Source organism: Megalops cyprinoides, chromosome 4 (genome assembly GCF_013368585.1).
Source record: "Megalops cyprinoides isolate fMegCyp1 chromosome 4, fMegCyp1.pri, whole genome shotgun sequence".
NCBI lineage: Eukaryota > Metazoa > Chordata > Actinopteri > Elopiformes > Megalopidae > Megalops > Megalops cyprinoides.
The window spans coordinates 6,269,263-6,289,145 of NC_050586.1; the positions used below are offsets into that span (position 1 = coordinate 6,269,263).

The 19,883-nt window shown below is 49.6% G+C and overlaps 1 protein-coding gene across 1 annotated transcript in view; it reads right to left on the reverse strand.

The window, feature by feature from the left end:
* Positions 1-716: 716 nt before the first annotated feature.
* LOC118776272 (protein FAM102A-like) overlaps positions 717-19,883 on the reverse strand; it is a 48,534-nt gene continuing 29,367 nt past the window's right edge. The window contains exons 2-11 of the mRNA XM_036526476.1: positions 10,893-11,013; positions 9,937-9,966; positions 4,956-5,072; positions 4,748-4,794; positions 4,342-4,496; positions 3,669-3,773; positions 2,844-3,039; positions 2,277-2,398; positions 1,780-1,849; positions 717-1,249 (exon numbers count right to left, since the gene is read on the reverse strand). Of these exons, the coding sequence (XP_036382369.1) occupies positions 1,204-1,249; positions 1,780-1,849; positions 2,277-2,398; positions 2,844-3,039; positions 3,669-3,773; positions 4,342-4,496; positions 4,748-4,794; positions 4,956-5,072; positions 9,937-9,966; positions 10,893-11,013 (1,009 nt within the window). The 3' untranslated portion in view covers positions 717-1,203. The remainder of the gene's footprint in view (positions 1,250-1,779; positions 1,850-2,276; positions 2,399-2,843; positions 3,040-3,668; positions 3,774-4,341; positions 4,497-4,747; positions 4,795-4,955; positions 5,073-9,936; positions 9,967-10,892; positions 11,014-19,883) is intronic.

A 19,883-nucleotide genomic window follows, 5' to 3' on the forward strand; every position in this document is an offset into this window, starting at 1 on the left:
AAGTAAAACCATCACAGGTATATCTCTTGTCCTGACGCAACAACCAGCCAGCTGGCGTGAATCAGGCAGACTGCGTTCCATACGCAAAACAAGCACAGCAAACAGACAGACAAGGATAATGCGATTCAGCGAGTCAGACTGGGGTACTAGTGAGCTGTTCCCTGACAGGATCTAATCACCATGCCGGCTGTCCACGGACAAACCCTACCACAGTCTCAGGCTGGTGGCTCTAAAGGACAATCACGGCCACTTCTGTCAACCCAAAATAATTGCCTGGCCTGAGAAAAACTGACCAGGAAATCTCTGTCAGGCCGCCACCACCTCCCCCCACCCCGTGGTCGTGACTACCAGTGAGACGGTACTGAGCAAAGACGGAGACACCTCACGGCTCACAGAAAAGAAAGACAATGTCACAGTCGCATGGCTCTTTAAAGCTTCACACATGTAGCTCCGTCAAGTGTTTCCATCTAGTGGTTTATATTGATTTTTTTTTTTCCCTGACTAGATTCAGAAAGCTACCCGGATTCCTGTGTTGTATCTACCCGCCCGTCCCCACAATCTACACATAAAAACAGCAATGCTGAATACATTCCATTAGATCACATGTTAGAAACTGTTTAGCCCCCCCCTTTAACTTTAAAAGGTTAGTAATATTTCATGTCTAACTCAGAACAGTGGCGCCAAGCTTTTACAGTTGATCCCTTTGTCTATTAAAAAAAAAAAAAAAAAAACAGCTAAAATTTACACACCTAAAGATTCAGTTTCCCAGACTCCCCGGCAGCCACATGGAATGGGCAAAGACTCCATAGGATTTTGCCCTCTTGTGCTCTTTCACAGTGGAGGAATTCCCATGATGCCTTTCAGTTATGGGACGCTGGGGAGTTTGCACAGCTTCTTGTGGGAACTGAGAGTCTTTAGGTCATTGCATTCAAACAAAGAACAGGTCTATTTGGCTATTAATAACAACATTGTTTATGTGTGAATAACAGTTAATAATGTTATAGATCTGGATAGTGGCCAATTTTATTTTTAGTGATTTTTTTTTTGTACGCTGTGGTGGACCGCTCAGAGGTGGTGTGGTTCTCACACACAGCGCAGGGTTCTATGGGATGTTCTACATCCTTTCCGGGTCTCATCTCCCAACACGGGGACGAGGGGGGAAAAGCAGCGAGAACGGGGCCACGCAGACAGAACCCCCAGCTTCTAATGGCTCTCAATCACCACTGGCTCAAAGACGCCAGCGGACACCCTGAAAAAAGAGAGAGAGAGAGAGAGAGAGAGAGAGAGAGAGAGAGAGAGAGAGAGAGAGAGAGAGAGAGAGAGAGAGAGAGAGAGAGGGAGGGAGAGGGAGAGGGAGAGGGAGAGGGAGAGGGAGAGGGAGAGGGAGAGGGAGAGGCAGAGGGAGAGGGAGAGGGAGAGGGAGAGAGGGAGAGAGGGAGAGGGAGAGGGAGAGAGAGAGGGAGAGAGAGACAGAGAGGGAGAGAGAGAGGGAGACGGAGGGAAAATGAGTGAGTCATAGTGGTGATGTTGGAAGAGCTGCCTCACCTCAAAAACACACACTCTCACACGCACATACACACCCACAATCTCACTTATACAGATGTCAGCACAAATCTGTTCAAATACACGTTCGAATGCTCACGCACAGGCACACGCGCACACACACACACTTGCCTATACAGACATCCGTGCACATCTGCTCATATAATCATGTGTACGAACGTACGCACGCACACACACACGCGCACACACACACACTCCTGACCTGTCCTCTCTCACCTGTTTCCCAGCTGAATCCCGCTCAGGGCTGTGGTGCCGTCTCTGCTGACAAACAGTCTCAGGTTGCTGTCTGTGAGAGAGACAGAGACACATACTGCAGTGAGCACACGACACATTCCAGCACCTCACCCTCACTGCTACACACTCGCACACACCTCACCGTCACTGCTACACACTCGCACACACCTCACACACCTCACCCTCACTGCCATACACTCACACACACCTCACACAGGTCATGCTCACTGCCACACACTCACACACACCTCCCGCAGGTCACGCTCACTGCCACGGCTTGATGCACGGCTCAGAGAGAAACGTGTCGATACAGTATTCTACCAGTGCATGCAGCAGCAGTGTTACAGCATGCAGGGAACCCTGGATCTCACATGCGGAGCCTCGCCCCAAGCCTCAAGCCTCGCCCCAAGCCTCGCCCCACGCGGCCAACGCCCCTCCGCCCCGCACGGCCAACACCCCTCCGCCCCGAGCATCCTCACCTTCCTTGTTGCTGACATCAGCAAAGTTCTGGCTCTGGACGATCTTCTCCACGATGTCGTCCGCGTCAATGCGGGTGTCGTCCACCCAGGTGGGATGACTCTCCACGGAGTCCTTCTTCCTCCTGTCACAGGTGGACGGAGAGAGGGAGGGGGTGAGGAAAAATCCACTCACTACCTTCAGTGTACGAGTAACTACTGGCAACTAGGAGAAAATAGTAGCATCTCTGCCAGGAGCCCAACCTTGTATCCTCTGGAATGATGTGTCTTAACACAAAAGCAGACAGCTGCTTTATTTTATTTTAATACAAACACTGTGCATTGTATGGACACTGGAGATTCTACAGGGAACGGTGGTGCGGGCCAAATTTAAGTGGAACACAGACATTTCAGAAATTCAGTAGCCTGCTGAAGTGATCCCGAAGGCATGTAGTGACAGGTATCATTCACCAGGGGGCGCTGAGAGAGAAGTTTCCATAACGCAAAGGAAGGAAAATGTTCTGGTCGGGGAGGGGGGAAAAAAAAAACAAAAAGCAGAACAAAAACAACAGTTCTGCCGGGTGTCCTTGCCTGGAGGGTCTGTTGGACGGCAGGACGGGCCGCGGTGGGCGGGGGGGCCTTTCAGGGCGGCTGGGCTCCTTCTCGGCCTCGGGGGGGCCCTCCACGCTGAGGCTGAAGCCCCCGGAGGTGCTGCTGCTAGTGGAGGTGTTGCGGCGGTGGGTGAGGTCGGACATGCTGGAGGAGCAGGAGTGCTCCGTGCTGTAACCTGGGGGGAGGAGGAGGGGGCAGGGGGGCACCACGGAAAACGGCAGTGAGGAGCAGCGACATCACAACGGCAGCTGTACCACACACTCTGTCTCCTCTATCAACTCCATCGCCTTAGCAACACAATAGAATCTTTTTTTTTTTTTTGGAATCATTTGATTGAGTATTCCGTTGCTCTGTCTGTCATTTTAACAGAAACTGTTTCAACTACATCTGAAAGCACAGCATACTTTTATAATATTTTCATATGTGGCTGCTGATATTAAACGCTCGCAGATTTTACTACTCAAACTGAAGAGGGCTGTTTGTGGGGGTGGGGGGGTTGGGGGGGGGGGCACGTGCGCATGGCAAAAAGGGAGGACATGGATAAATCTCCCACAGGGCTCCGCTTCCTGCACTGGTCAGCAGGGCCGACCGGACGCAGGCACACACACACACACGCACAGCCTACTCCATCATCCTGCTTTCCTGTGTCCAGCCGGAGGCAGTGAGACGGTCACAGCACAGACGGCCCTTTGGAAGGACTCTGACGAAAACAACATCGCCAGCCAGTCTGGCGGGGGACACCTCTCTGCAAACGCCACACAGAGGGACATCATAAGGTATAGGTGCAGGAGTAGGCCCTCTCACCTGATATCTTGCTCTGCTGGCTGGCGTAACTGGAGTTGCGGGAGTGGCCAGTGTGGAACACCTCGTCCGGGCTGGACAGGTTCTGATCCGGTTCCTCAGGCAGACCTGAAACCACACAGATCATCTGGAAGTTACTATACTATACTATGCTTTGCATTGCCACGGTATGCTACACTATGATACAGTATACTATATTTCTTCAGTAAGGTGAAACTCTGCAGAAACCTGGTACCACAAACCCTCAGGCAGAGACCAGCAATGTAGCGTAGTGGTAAGCAGTAGGGCTTGTAACTGAAAAGTTGCTGGTTCGATTCTCTGCTGGGGCACTGCTGCTGTACCCTTGGGCAAGGTATCTAACCCACAACTGCCTCAGTTAATAACCAGCTGTATAAATGGATAGCATGTGAACATTGTCACCTGTGTAAGTCGCTCTGGATAAGAGCGTCTGCTAAATGACGATAGTGCAATGTAATGCACAGTACTGGACGCTGATTGCTTAGGTTGCCGTTCAGTGGAGTTTATCCCCACAGTCAGCACCAATCCGATACAATTCTCTCAAGGCCACACACAGGAAAATAGCTTTAGTGCCCAGCCTGTCAAGGGGCAGCTGTTCTCCAAAGGCAGTATAAATATCTCTAAGTCTGAGTGAGCCTGCAGCCCACATGTCTCTCACCTGAGCTGAGCACGGAGGGCCGGGACTTCAGCGAGCGTACCGCGGTGATCCCCCCAGGGGGGGTGGGGGCTGCCCCTGTGCCCTCCCCTTTGCAGTCCAGCTGCAGGGAGTGGTCCTGTCCTGGGATGGAGATGGACTTTGCTGTGCTGGGGGGCCTGAAGGGGGGAGGGGCATGGGTGACATCACAATGGCATCACCAGTCACATGACACTCAGACACATAACAGAAGCATTCAGGGGGCCAGTTTTTGCTGAATCGGACCGCTCCAAATGCATCTCAAAGGTTGAGGGGGGCACACATGTCAATTTATGTAACTTATAAAAAAAGGGATACCTTTTAAAGCTTTTTAAAGCCACAGCAGAACAACAGTGAGGAAGAAAAGAGTCGAGGGGAAGAAGTTACTCACGTTTTAAAGCAAGGGTCTCCAGACATCAGGGTCATTCCAATTGTTACCTGGAGGAGATAAAGGACTGAATTAGTCTCAAAAGTCAGAAAGGCAAAAGGTCTACGATGGTGTTCAATCGAGTACACATGACGTTCAGAGCCACCAGCAGGTCTTTCGGAGTCTGGACCCAAACCTGTGTTGGAACCGCGAGAGAGCAGGCGCCCCTCACCTTCAGTATGGAGTTGTCCTGCCGAGTGTTCTTAGTGTCGTAACCCTCCAGCAAACAGCAGCGTACGGTGGAGCCCGAACCAGCAAACTCCGCCATGTTGAGGTCAGCAAAGCCCAGCTGGACGGAGGGAGGGAGAGGGGAAAAATGACCATCAAAGGGAGAAACAGTGGAAAAAAAAAAAAAAAAAACAAAAACAAAAAAGTGTGACACCTGCGCATTGTCCTCCACCGAACCACGGAGGCGGACGGAGGGTTAAATTTTCCCCGAGAGTGCCGTTACATAACCAGGGCCGTATGAAGCAGGAGAGGCAAGGCCATCCATCCGTGAAGCACTCTTTCAATTAGGGGCATCTAACAATGTTCGCTCATTCCCCACTCTCAGTCTCTTTCCATCTCTCCCTCTCTCTCTCTCAAGCCTCATGCACACAGAGGGACACACAATGGCAGCTCTGCAGCGACATGTTGCCTAACAGTCGCTAATGGGGGTTCGGTGCAGTTGTTCCCTCACATTAACTCCGATGCTGCCAGCTGTACAGGCGTTTCAAGACACCCACACACACAGGCGTGGGCACAAAGGCGTGGGCGCGCACCAAAATTTTCACACCGACACACTGTCACAGAAATAACTGCCAGCCCTCACGTCTAAACTTTCAACAGCCTCACTGCTGTGGCATTACAATAAACCACAATAAACATCTAACCCAGGTCCATTTAATCACTAGGGCAGAGGGAGAGGGCAGCCTAGTTTTAATGGAAAAGGCCAAAGTGGGTGTGAAACCTTACTGTGCGTCAAAGGCGTTTTTTTTAGAATGACAGGAACTGTTGTCATCTCTATTCAAGAGGCAATTTTCCATTTCATCTCAGAAGTGACTGAATCACATGTTCAGATTTAATAAACACTGATTTAATAAAATATATATTTTAATAATTTAAAAAAGCCATCTGAATATTACATCATACCATATTATACTGCCCTATCTACTACACTAAATTACCTTCTTATCCAGAGTGACTTACTCATCTTAACATCCTTATATGTTATCCATTTAGACAGCTAGATATTTACTGAGACAGTTCAGATTAAGTACCTTGCCTATGGCAACAGCAGCCGTTCACCTGGGAATCAAACTGGCAACTGGTGGGTTATGGGAACTGCTCCTTCATACAACACTACACTGCTCTCTCTGTGTACTGTCATAAGTATTATGTGTATAATATAAACAATTTGCATACCCAGTAGCCAAGTGTATAATATAGGGTAAGACAATATAATTATGACCACAATTTTGTTTTCAAACCAGGGTGTTTGGTTTTAAAAGCTTAAATCACAAGACCCATTCATTTTTCATGTTCTTTTTTATTATGCAATTGTACTTTGCTACAGCGGCGGTGAGCGTCTACGTCAGAGAAGTACCAGCTTTTCCATGGACAGAATGCTGGTCTGGTGCTTAATTGGCCCTCTTGAAACTCAATGTCGGTTTTAACTGGAAGGACTTATTTTCTTTCAGAGCGGCGAATTCTCGAGAGAACCCTCTTATGCTTAAGGAGGACTCAATCTAAGGAGAGTCGATGGCTAGGGTTCGAGGAGGCTCCTCGAGACTTGAGACGGCTCTAGCATTTCGCAAGCGATCTGCTGTTAACCTCGAGCAAAGCCGATCAAGATTTCAAGATCTGCAGTGCTTCCGTGGCGACCAGCTGCCCCCTCGAGGTTACAGTGTTAGAATGTCATGCACAGTCATGTGCCGTGCTCTGGTCTCCAAGCGCTCGAGAGAGAGAGATCTACCTTTCAAAGTGAGCAGCGTAAGCAGGAGGTGAATGACCGGAGCAGGGTAATGAGCTTTTAGGTCAAAAGCAGCTTTAAAACCTCGCTGAGCTTAACATACAGCAAACCTTGAACCGCCTGGTCGCCTGCGCAGACAGTACGGTCGAAGGACACGTGGATGCAATGTTTGCGTTGCGGCTGTTTGCACTATTCATCTGTCTCACAAAGCCCAGAATTATTTCCTCTGCAATTTCCATGTGATAGGATGCGTGTTCCTCACACTTCTGCTTTCCAGGGTCTATTAAAAACTTCCCTCACTGGAAAACCACAATAAAATACATCAGCAGGGTTAATTGAACAAACTGGACCTGCGTCACCTTTTACTCAAATCGACTCTCAACTTTGATCACTCGCAACCAAATCACAACCTCTTTGTGTAACAAGGGTTCAAAGGTCAATGTGACCTTTTTATGCAAAAACAATCTGGCGATTGATGACATTAAAACAGCCATCCACACTCTACACCAGATCAGAGGAACTGCCGAGCAACCCCCCTGTCATTTTTGCAATCTTACAAACATCATAGACGTTTAGATCAGCAAGTGGTTAAAACTCAACCCAACAAAACACACCATCCTACTAACTGGAAAGGGAGGAAGGGGGGGGGGGGGGGGGGAGTATAACCGACATCCATTAGCTTAAGCTGACGGCCTTAAAAATGAGGGCAATGACAAAATCCAGGCCTCTGTACAGACAGGAGCTCAGAGGGGATGTGTGTCCAGTGCCAACAGAGGGTCTCACTATGTCCCATACTGGGGTCAGACCCACCCTATGCGGGACACCAGGTCAGGTGACCTCGGCGAGCCTTGAGCCCTACTCTGCTGACTCAATGGAACACACGGATCCGCGGTCTTCCTCCCGGACAAACAGAGCCAGTTTTTCCGGATGTAAAAATAAGGAGGAAAAAAAAAAGGAAATGAGGAAGAGGAAGCAGGGAAGAACTTTGGGGGGGGAAAAAAAAAGTAGAGAGAGAGAGAACATCCTTTTAAATTCTTGGAGCAGTGTGACCGAAACCTCAGGAGTTTCCTGTTGGATAGCAGGCCATTTGGCAGTCAGAGCGATCCCCACCTCCCTCCCCGTCATATGACAAGTTGCCAAATGTGGACCCTTGACTGTACAGCTCCGTGCAGGAGACTTGTTTACGTTTTACTGTTCCTGAGTAAATCTTCCAGTCATACAGGAGGTGCAGTATAAGTGGGTAAACATTTACCCAGAATACCTTCACTTCCCTCTCTGTCCAGAATGGGATTCACAGCTTACAAGAGGTCTTCATTACACAGGGAGCCTTTATGCTATGCAAAGACTAAATATTGTATATATTATATCTATATAATATGCCTTTCACCATACTACAGTAAATAATCCATCACAGAGCCTTCGCAGTGGAATTCTGGGAGATCTGGTGATGCACGGCAAAAAACACCACTGGCTTGAAAATCAGTCTCCAACATTCAGTTGAGGAGATTCAGCTTTTCATAGCTGTGAGCAGAGTTGCAGTACCAGTGAGAGGCATCAGCGTAAAAACCAGGGTGACTACTATGACCGAAACATTTCTCTCTGAGTCAGTCTTTACTCTGACGTCAAAACAGCGCTGAAAAACTCCTAAGGTGTTCCAGTTTGTCTACAAACCAGTCTCCTCCATCACCAACACATGAGATCTTCTAGTTTTACCAATCCCACCAGCTCTCTCAAGTAGCTAACGCATGTTCCACATGTTTACTTCAAAGATGGAGGTGCCCCCTGGATCACAAGGCTGGATACCACACAGAGAGGGCCCACCCAAGCAGCTCAGTATGCACCTTCGAGACCTCTACCACCTCCAGGGGTGACAGAGGGGCTCCATTTCTTGCCCTGGGTCTTGTCATCCAGGGCCCCGAAAGCCTAGTCAGCCACAACTGGCAGGGCTGACAGGAACCCAGCAAGTAAGAGAGACTTCACAGGCCTGACATCTTACACACACACACCGCCGTAATGCAGTCTCAAGGTCTGGAGCTTTTGCAGGGGCTAAGGAGAGGCAGGTCAGGGGTCAAACAACATCTGTGATTCGTAGAACTGAACAGACTTAAAAATGTGTTGTCATCTTTTTTTCCCCGAAAAAAAAAAAAAAGGGTCTTGAGACATAATCATTTCTCAATGTAATTCTTTCAAAGGGACGCACTTTCCACAGCTGGGTCTGTTTCTGGGCAGGTCTAGCTGGAGGCTGGGATGAGGAATTCACTAAAAACAGAGGGATACTGTTCGATGGGAGGTCTGTGCGCTCGCGACGGGACGCTCATCTGATCAAATGATAAAGAATGCAGGGACAGCAACAAATGCTTCCTGGTGCAATTATTTAATGATTAATTATTATTATTTATGAATTAAATTACCGAACAGCCGTTTCAGCAAAACGCCGAACAAAGGGCTCAAAGGGCTTCTGCGAGACCCGGCTCCAGATGCGCACTGGGGCAACCGCGATAGTCAAGCTGGCGGGAGACGCGTGTAAACGCGGGAATTAATGTGTCTATGTGTTCACATGTTTGTGTTTCTTTGTGATTGTGTGTGTGTGTGTGTGTGTGTGTGTGTGCGTACGTGCATGGGCATCCGTGTGCGTGTGTATGTGTGTGTTTAAGAGAGGACGTATGTATTGTTGCACGTCTGTGTCGCACAATTATGTGTGTGCATGACTGCATGCATGCGTATCCATAAATGAGTGTGTGTATGTGTGTGTATGTGTGTGTGTGTGTGTGTGTGTGTATATGAACAGATGCTTGTGTGTGTGAGAACCTGAGACCTCGGGGTGCAGATGGAGACGGATCCCCCTCTCCGGGCTTCCTCCCCTTGAGCGGCTGCTGTTTATAAGCGTCTTTATTTCGGGAAGCGGTCTCACGAGGAGGCTTGAGGAACGGTATTTTTAACCCTGAAGGAAATCCACACTCGCAGTGTGAGCGGGACAGAGGGGAGGGGGCCTGCCGACGCTATTGTTGCCGCGTAGACAAGGATGAGTCCTGGGCCTGCTGCTGTGTGACGAAGAGCGACTCAAATATCCGGCAGCAGGAGCAACAGAAACATGCATCATCCAAAGATCTCAGTGAAATGTTTATGTAGGCGAGTTTGTGTGTGGCGGGGGGAAGGTGGGTGGGGTGATGGGGCTAGGGTGTGCCGGGGGGTCAGCTCTTACCTTTGAAAACGTCTTTCCTCCTTTGAGTTCCTGTAAGGAAAACAGGAAGAGCCAGATGAAACCAGAGTGCTCTGATAGGCGGGGAGGTCTTTGTGCTTACAGTAGCTCTGCAGCGGGGGCCGGGGGTTCCTATATCTGGGGCAAAGGGAACTACAAACGAACAGCCAACAGTCCCGAACCAATGGGGGAAAATACGTAAGAGAACAGAAAGGGTCCAGCACACACTGATATCCACAGTCAACAAGATAATCAAAGGCCCATAGAATGACATCTAACATAGCTGTACCCAGTGTGTGTGCTTGTGTGAGAGTGTGAGAGAGAGAGTGTGTGTGTGTGTGTGTGTGTGTGTGTGTGTGTGTGTGTGTGTGTGTGTGTGTGTGTGTGTGTGTGTGTGTCCATGCCTGCGTTAATGTGGGTGTACAGGGCGTGTGCCTGGATCCCATCCACTTCAGAGATCAAAAACTACAATCAAAACCCCACAACATGTCGACACCGGTTAGCTGCGGCGGAGCAAAAATTGATCAGCAAGAACCGATAGATGTAACAAAGCCTTCTGTTTGTAAGGACAAGACTTGCCGGTTTAAAAAAGCTGTAACATATCAAAGCATTTATAAACCAGCTTTGGTAATAAACATTCCCAAGGATTCATTTTAAAAACATCCGATTAGTTTTTCTTCAGAAATCACATGGCCAAGCTCCAATAAAATATACTTGATAAATGTCAGCCGTAGGATGAAACCTAATGATCTCTTGCCTGAGAACAGCCCCTCATGATCCTGAGCTGTACCTCATGGTCACCTGCACCAGGTGAACGCAGGTGACTGAAGTGGTGGAACACTCAGGCTGCTCTCCACTGTGGGGCCTCAGAACGAAATCCTGACCACTGTACAGGTGAGTTCAGGGTGGGCACAGCACCTGCTTGTTACCCAGGTGTTCGCTGTGAAAGCCGCTCTCACCTTGCGGACAGACACTCTGCAGATACAGGGGTCCAGTACGCCCGTGTTGGGGTTGGCACTCATCTTGCACACAAAGGAGAACTTCTTCTTCCAGCGAACGCAGTTCTCCTGAACCTCTTCTCTGCAAGACAGGAAGGGGGAGGGAGAGAGAGACTGGTCAGAAGGAGCCCTTGGGTGTAACAGCCAAAAAGTTCCCTGGCAAACAAATGATTCTGATTGTTGGTTCCACACACCCACATTAATTCCCTTCATTACAACACAATAAGTGAAAAGAGCAAGTTTCTTAATGTACATCAAGTTATGTAAAATGGTGTGGCTAACAAAGTTAAACAGCTAGCTTCCTTGCCAACAATCAAGCTACTGCCATCTTTACCGTGTTTCCTTTGCGTCATGACCAAAAAAACCTGAAAAATGTTCTGGGTGTATCAGTTACCTTCATGTCTTAAGTTTCCTCAAGTTTTATTTACTCTTTATTTTGCCTGGAAGATCTCCCACTGAGATGATCTCTGTTACAAGGGACATCTTTACATCTTTGCCCAAGAGGGCACCTCACACAAGACAGATAATACAGAAAAAACGTCAAACTTCCGCGCAAGGGTGGGGAAGGGTCTGGAGAAAGACAAAATACAAAACGCACACACACGGTGTAGCTGTGGTCACCTCTAGTGTTTAGGATCTTCAGGTAGGAAAGTACAGCACAAAGCCAATTCAGGTAAAAATGTACAGCCTCACTGCCACAGGTCCCTCTCTGGGCCCTTCTCCTCACAGCAGGTATTGACATTGTTTCGAAGGGGAAGGAATGAGTTGCCCGCGTTATGTTTTTTTTTTTTTCCCCAGATATCTCATACAATGGCCTTGTGACACGCTGCACCTGCCTGTATTCTCCTCAATCTCTCCTGCGTCAGAGAGATAGAGAAACCGTTGTCAGGGCGACGGTGAACAATGGCCTTCAGGCCCCTTCGGCAACATCGCTTCGCAAACATGACTAGACACAAGACTATGTCATAAATACTGTCAAAAGGAACCATGACTTTGTAGAGAAGGGGGTGCAAAATGTCTTTTTCTTTTTAAAAAAGGTTTGAAAATGACAGCAGGAAATTTGGCATTTTTGTCCACCTAATCAAATTAAGTATCAGTCAATCAAATTAACATCCTGTCTTGCACTTTTGTACCTGCTGTATAAAGACAACCAGTTCAGTTCACATTAGTGCCAAAAGGTGTATACTTCTCCTTTCACACAACGTCTAAATGGCTGCTGGCCATGAATAAAGCCCTGCAGACATGCTTTTGTTTTCTGAGCGTGTGAACTGGAATAAACTGAAATTCAGTTCTTTTTGGCAGCTCTGCCTCCCACCACACCCACACTCGCCCTTTCTCGAAAAGCTGCCTTAGCACATAAAGCCTTCGTTTCCTGACTGCCCCTCCTCTTAGGCCTGCACCTTCATTATTCTCCCCTGCCTGCTGTTTACTTCTATCTGCTGAGGTAACCACCACGTCAAGTACAACAAAAATTACAAGGATCATCTGCCTCAAGGCCACAGGCCTTTTTATCATGGGTTTAGGAACCCCGCATGTATGGGTATGTGGGAAAGGATTTCAGAGCCCAGACAATTCCACCTGTCATATTAATGCCGATTTTTCAAAAGCCTCCCAGTTGGCCAATTTGCATGGCCAATCTGAAATAAGCCAATGCTCCTTTTCAACATGGCATGTTTCCCAATAACTGTTGCATCACGCTGCCATTTACGCACATTGTCTGGCTGACGAGATACGGCTATTAGCAATTTCATTCACAGAGACACACACACACACTCAGCGGCCATGTAAAGCAGCACACGACTTTAGCTGGACAGAGAGTAGACTACATTCATGTGACAAAATTGAAGCATAAAGTGAAGCACACGAAGAACTGTAGATTCTGGAGCTTTTTGAGACACCACAGGAAGATATAACACTCCACTACCAGGCCATTCACTCTACACTGAACTCCGTGACACCGGGGATGAGGAGGGGCGTGGCGGGGTGGAGCCGATGGCGGAGAACGGATCGTTGCGACCCGCAATCTTCCGCATCACACGTGCAAGACCAGATCGTTTAATCAGCCTTCCACAACGGCAGCTGGACACAGTGATGTCACCGCCTAGGGGGAGAAGGGCAGCGAGGTGTCCGGCCATTTGGCATATTAATGCAGTTGCATGTGGCATGAGGTAGCCTTTCAGAGCCACTCTAATGGCCGAGGAAATCCACAAAGCCAGGTGGATAATCGCTGCCGAGTTCCGCTTGTAACTTGGTGTGCGAGTTTGGAGCCAATCAGCTCCCCGGTGTCTGGAGAGGTCGCGGTGTCCCCCGCCGTCTGGGTGGCACTGTACCCGTCCCGCTGCAATTAGGCGAAAGAATCCTGTCTCCTTTTTCTGCTCCGGCTGAAGGCAGCGGCGGGTTGCCATGGAGAAAGCAACTTTAATTAAGGAGAAAGACAGAGCGGCGAACAAGCGCAGCGGAGGGGGGGGGGGGGTGGGAAGCGGTGAATAGGAGCTTTATGTAACGCGCGCCTCAGGGCCACGACGGGGCCCGGTCCGCGCGTCCGCGGTTTTCAGCGCAGCTTTTTTCAGTCTGATGCCATTCCTGCCCAGCCATGCACGCAGAAAAGCGCTGGTAAACATTGTGGAGGAGCGGCCCGGTGGAAAATTACAGCATTGTGCCGGAGGATTTATTCATTCTCAGACAAGGCCTCTGGGCGGCTGGGAGCATCGCTCCTGCGGTGTAGCGGTGTTCCACCCGGCTCCTGCTTCGCTCTGAGGGACACGAGGCGAGTTCATGCAACAGTAAAAATGGAAACTGTTAATCACAGCGGAATCACGGCGCTGGTAGGACCGACGTTCGCCTTCACCTTCAGAGCAGAGGCCCTCAGGGCTACCCATGCCAGTGGGAATACAGAACTCTGAGCTGTGCTCTGCTGTGCTGTGCTGGAGCGGGTGAGGGCTGGGCCATGCCAGGCTTATCAACAGCAAACTGATGAATGCACCATCCTACCCAGAATTCTATGGGTTCTGCTGGTTACAAGGTTACCTTAAAATAGAGGACAAATAATAAATCTTACTGCCACCCCCTCCCTCTCAGAAACAACAGAATGTGTAAGCTGTGAAAGGGGGGGTCACGCCGGTCCCTATTGCAACAGGGGGATGCAGAGTGGTGGACACCATCAACCGTAATGGGATACAGTTGTCATGTCTTTAAAAACCCAGTGAAACATCACCGCTTGGTGCGGAAGACACGAAAGACAAACCCAAGATGCTGACAGAACTTGCCCCACTTACTAAAAACCAGGCAAGACAGCAACAAAAATCTCCTTAAGCCTACCCAGCTTCACCATTAATCCGTCTGTGTCTGCAGGTACATTACCACACACAAACAATCACAAAACAAAAAAACCCCCAAGTACCATAAAATCCTCCATTATCAGGACCATTATATTAGAGTGTTTAAAGAGTCCACCCCCCAGGTGCTGCTCACTCAACTCGCTGACAAACATTTGCCAGTGTTTAACACCTTCCTGTGAACATTTCCTGAGCGTCTTCAGAACTGTCTGTGTGGCAAGGTTTAACACGGGGCTGATCTCAGATCAGTGGTGATAAGGGTGAGAGTGTGGGATGGTGGAGACAGCTGTGTCCTCCTAGCCCTCCGTGGAGGAGTGACCCATGGACCCAGCACACATACGTGCGCACGCGCGCGCACACACACACACACACACACACACACACACACACACACACACACACACACACACACACGGAAAGAGAAACAGAGAGAGACGGAGAGAGAGAGAGAGAGAGGGAGGAAGGAATCGCTGTACTGATGCTGTGATCATGGCCTGGGCACCTCCATCACTGACCCACACATGGTTCCTAAACCAAGGCTAGTCTATAACAATTCATTTTTCATAGCTGTGGTTAATTAATTGTGCACTCGATTTCAGGGTGGGTCCGTGGGCTGGTCCCCTAGGCTACAGACGGGTTACTAATCAGAAGAATAGAAATCACCAAGCAACACAACCCAAAATTAAAAGAAAGAAAGAAAAAAACAATCCAAGCTAGGTGATTGCTCTGAAACAGAGAAGTTCTCACAGCGGTTGCAGGCACAGAGAACCACAACTAAATGCAACTATTTTTCTAAATTGCCCGTTGGTGTGGGAGGCATGTAAGGGAGATGCACAGCACAGACAGAGATGGAGAGAGAGCGTCCGGAAACCACCAGCTGGGTCACGGCGCAATCTAAGCCCTTCCCATACCCAGCTAACAGCCACCTTCAGAACCCTGTATACTCATCGTGTACATTAGCGGTAACACCCTGCCGAGAACAGGGCTGTAATGGAGACACAGTCGCTAAGCTTGCATACGCACTGCTGTGTTTAGGAAGACAGGGGAGGGAAAAAAAAACAGCTCTGGAAAACTACAGCGCACACTGAATCTGTGGAACAGTCACCCTGCTTTCTAAATATATTACGCTGAATATTCATGAGGGCACGGGCAGAAGCCGAGCGAAATAAATAGCCCAGGATTTTTTTTTTTGCAAAGGAATGGCTCTAAAATGTGCATCTCAACTCTCTGCAGCAAGCAGGGCTAACATCCACGAGGGGCTCTAAGTGTGCTTCAGCCTTTCCCCTGGTCTGGGGGCTGCCTCCCCCAGCACAGATACAGCAGAGGCCCCACTGAACCATAAGAGGGATTTACCAGCCCCAACACCCCCCTCCACACACACACAGACACACACACACACACACACACAGACACACACACAGAGCCCTGGAGGGGGTTAATCCTCCAGCGCGGTCTGTCCTGGGGCGCAGTGCCAGGGCATCTGCTCCTGATAACCGCCCTGCCAGAGAGCAGCGCTGGATTATCCGCGCCCAGCTGCCAGGTCCAGGAGGGCCCAGAGCGCCCGTGTCACTGCTCGGTGAGGGAGGAGTCAGTGTCGGCCGCTCGCCCGCACCGGACCCCTTCACCCCTGCCTCTGGCTCCTGTCCACGTACTCGGACAGCCAAAACACAGATTCAGGACAGTGGAGAGGCACCAGGGCTTACAGATTTCAGCCTCCTGCAGGCCTACCAACCCTTGTTCCTGCAAGTCCCCCTTCCAACAATGGTAAATGCCTTTCTGTGGTCATGTGGGACCGTCTCCACCAACAGGATGTCCAGACTCTGAAAGACATCAGATGCCGTCCTGCCACATAGGTCCCCTGTATTACATTACTGACATTTAGCAGAGACTTCAGTTCAGGGTGACTTACACAGGTTACAATTCTTACATTTTATCCATTTATACGGTGGTTATTTACTGTAGCAATTCTGGGTTAAGCACCTTGCCCAAGGGTACAGCAGCAGTGCTCCAGCAGGGAACTGAACAACAGCAACCTTTCAGTAAGAAGCCCTGCTTCTTACGACTGTGCTACACTGCTGCCCAAGCTGCATGGAGAAGCAATGATCCCCTCACGAGGGTAGACTTTGCATAACGGCAGTAGTAGGGCATGCACTCAAGCGTTCTAGATTATAAACGAACTGGCCACGGGCACATTTGTCATAGGAATCAAGAGATGACTGAATACCCATTACTCAGTGAAATGGGAAAACAACACACAGCACAATACCCTTTCCTGTCTCAATAAATCGACCTGCTGAGTAACAAAAAACCGGGGGCCTTTGAGTGAAGGAGGCCATGTGGGACAAGGAGAGGAGGGCCGGCTGTTTCAGCAGCTGACTGCCGCGTTTTATCTGGCTTCCTGCTCCGTCGCCCAGAGGCGATAAAAACCCCACTTTCATTCCTTCCCCTTCCTGTTTGGTGTTAACCCCCCACACCCCCACCCGCCAATCCCCCCCGGCCTCCAACAGAGAGGAGTGTGCGGAGCGGAGGTGAGGCCGACAGCTCTGTCCGGGACACACACAACTGCACAACGATCGATCCCCCCAGGAGAACCAGCGTAGGTGAGGGGGTGTGGTCTCCGTCCTCAGCAGCAGCATTCTCGCCCCTACCGACGAAATAACCCCCCCCCCATATCACGTGTTTGTGGGGAGAGCAGAGTACCCTTCAGTTGATATTTACATACTACACAAAAAAAAAAAAAAAAAAGAGAAGGGAGCACAGATTAAAGGCCGCAACAGGGACGCCGCCTGCAGCCGCCAACACGGACGCTATTTACAGCGGCAGAAAACACAGGGTGCAAATTGGGACGCCTCCCGGACACCGCGAGCGGCACTCGAAAATAGGATCAGCACCCACAGACAGGGGGGGGTCTTCGTGTTTGTGGGGCGTCCACACCCTGCTGGGTGGGACTCACCACACACCTCCCACGGCGCCAGTCGCCCTCACTGTGTACGCCTGATTACAGACCAGCAGGGCCTGGTAATGACACCGGCTAGGTGGGTGTCTCCGCCCCCCCCCCCCAAAAAACCGCATGGGACGGCTAGTGTCCCATTAGAGAAATCAACACAGGGAGACACAGGGGTGGGGGGTGTACACAAAAGCGGGGTGGGGTCGCCGTCTTGTGAGAGCTGGTTCTGGTTGGAATCCGGGCCGAGACCCTGCTTTTCTCTCCGCTACTGAAGCTCCCGACCTGAAGTGCTTAACACAGCCATATTGAGCCGCATTAACGAGCACAAGCCGATGTGTGGAAAGCATGATATATGTCTCCCTGGATAAGACTCCTGCCAAAGCAAATTAATAATGCAGCTCGGAGAGGAGCTCTGCAGTGTGCGAACCTCCCACACCCTTAGCACCGCTCCAAAAATCCAATCATCTCTTATTCCAAACGCAATCATCATGCACAGCCTTGTCCAAACCAGTCCATATATTTTTTTTTTCCCCCCGGTTATACTGAGTGAGTGTCACATGACCTCCCCTCCAAATCTATGTGGCAAAATTAATAAAATGCTGCATCACCATGCCTGGACCCCTCCGTCTAATCCCGAGCGCAAGGCAAGGGCTAATCGCCATTCGTGCAGTTTCACACCAATGTCTGCCAATGTACACACGAGCGTTCAGGTAATCTTCATTATGTAATCAGATTGTACACTGTTATTCACTGCTATACATGTTTGAGGCTCTTTTTTTTTCTTTTTCTCAACAGAGCTCAGGCCATTAAGACAACAACATGTGGTCAAGTCTTGCAACATGATCTGAGAGCCCAGTTCAGGGGAAAGAACACAGAGGCAAGCCTGGGTCATTCTTTCCACTGTGAAATTAGTCCTCACACACCCCCCACATTGAGCACATGCCTTCACAGCCGTGACTTATCAGGCGAGCTGTGCTCAAACACGGCCCAGGTTTAGCCTCTCTTTCCAGAGAACACTTCATTTCTCACCCACATTCCAGAGCCCAGAATGCTTTGTCCGACTGCCATGGCAACGGCAAACGCCCATGCATCCACAATAAAACAAAAGAGTGAGAGAAACAGAGCCTGAAATGGAGAGAGTGAGACAAAAAAAAGAGCGAGAGAATGAGAGAGGGAGAGAGAGAGAGAGGGGGAGAGGGAGATGAAGAAGAACAAGGAGGGAATACGCCAAAGGACGATATAGCCAGAACTTCTGAACGTTTCTGACGGAAAACAGGTTCTCTGAATCGTTACTAGCTCATACTGAACCCTAAATCACCTGCTCTGAGCACCCCCTTATTTAGGGAGATCCCTGGGTTACACAACCATGGACTCAATGAACCAATCAAAGACTCAGTGACCGACATGCCAGGACTTCTGAGTCAGCTGGGGGGGGGGGGGGGGGGGGAGTCTGTGAATCAGTAAAGTAAATTCTTACACTGTATCTTTGACTTTGATCACAAACACTACAGTAAATACTCTGCTCTTCCGCTGAACAAGGAAAGGGGAGTTTTTAAACTGAACCATTTGTTTCTGCCCAAGAGGCTGTTAGATTCCAGTTACCCTTGTGTGTCACTACTAAATAAGACCTAGCATAATTAAAATAATAACTCCTGAACTTTAATGCACTGTGCCTGATGGTCACCCTGGTCTTTAAGCTGTTCTCCCATTTCATCGGTTGCGCAAACTGAGAAAGGCCACCCTGGATTCTCCCTGCACGCTGCTTCAAAGAGGTTCCCATCAGCCTCCCTTGCGCCCTCTCCCACGGACACCAGAGCACAAGAAACCCAATAGCCTGTCCCTGAAAGGCTCGATTGTCGGGGGGAGGGGGGGGTGGGATTCTGGGCACAACGATGCTACTATACAGAAAAATGAAACGGCCAAACCTGAGAGGGGATAAAGATGCAGGAGACTTAATTAGAAACGATTCGGTGTCCTTGGAGTCTGGACACGGAGGTGCAGCCAGGACACTGTGACAGAGATGAGCATGGGGAGTAAAAAAAAATAATGATAATTTTCTGATTTTCTTGACGCAACCTTGTCTCAGCTTTGTCCGGGCTGAACAAAAGCCACAACGATTCTCTCAGTGTTGACTGGGCTCCTGGATCCTTCAGAGAGAGGGATGTGCTTCCCCCCTCAATTTCACCCCCCTCCCGGCCCCAAACACACCAGGACACAGACACCAAGTCATTGCTCAAGAGTCCAGGAACACTGTGGCATTCAAATACTCACTGGATCTCATCACCTCTTTCTCTCTCTCCCACACACATATGTACACACACACAGAGACAAACACACACACACACACACACATACCAATTCCTATTTATTCAAATGGCAGAGGCTGAAGGACAAATAACAGTGTTTTCAAAGCTCGAAATCAAATTAAGCCACCGGCCGAACTCGAGCGTGGAGCGGCACATTATCGGTAGGCAAAAACTCTGAATAAAGGTGGCTCCGGTTTGCATCTCTGGGTTTTCCAGTGGGAAGCACTGCCAGGGAGGAATTTAGAAGGCTATGCAAATTTAAATAAACCTGAGTGGAGCATGCTGGGCCGTTTCATACCACAGAACAGCACAGCGTCCGCTGTGAGGTGTACAAAAGAAGATCGCTCCTGGCTGACTGCGCTTA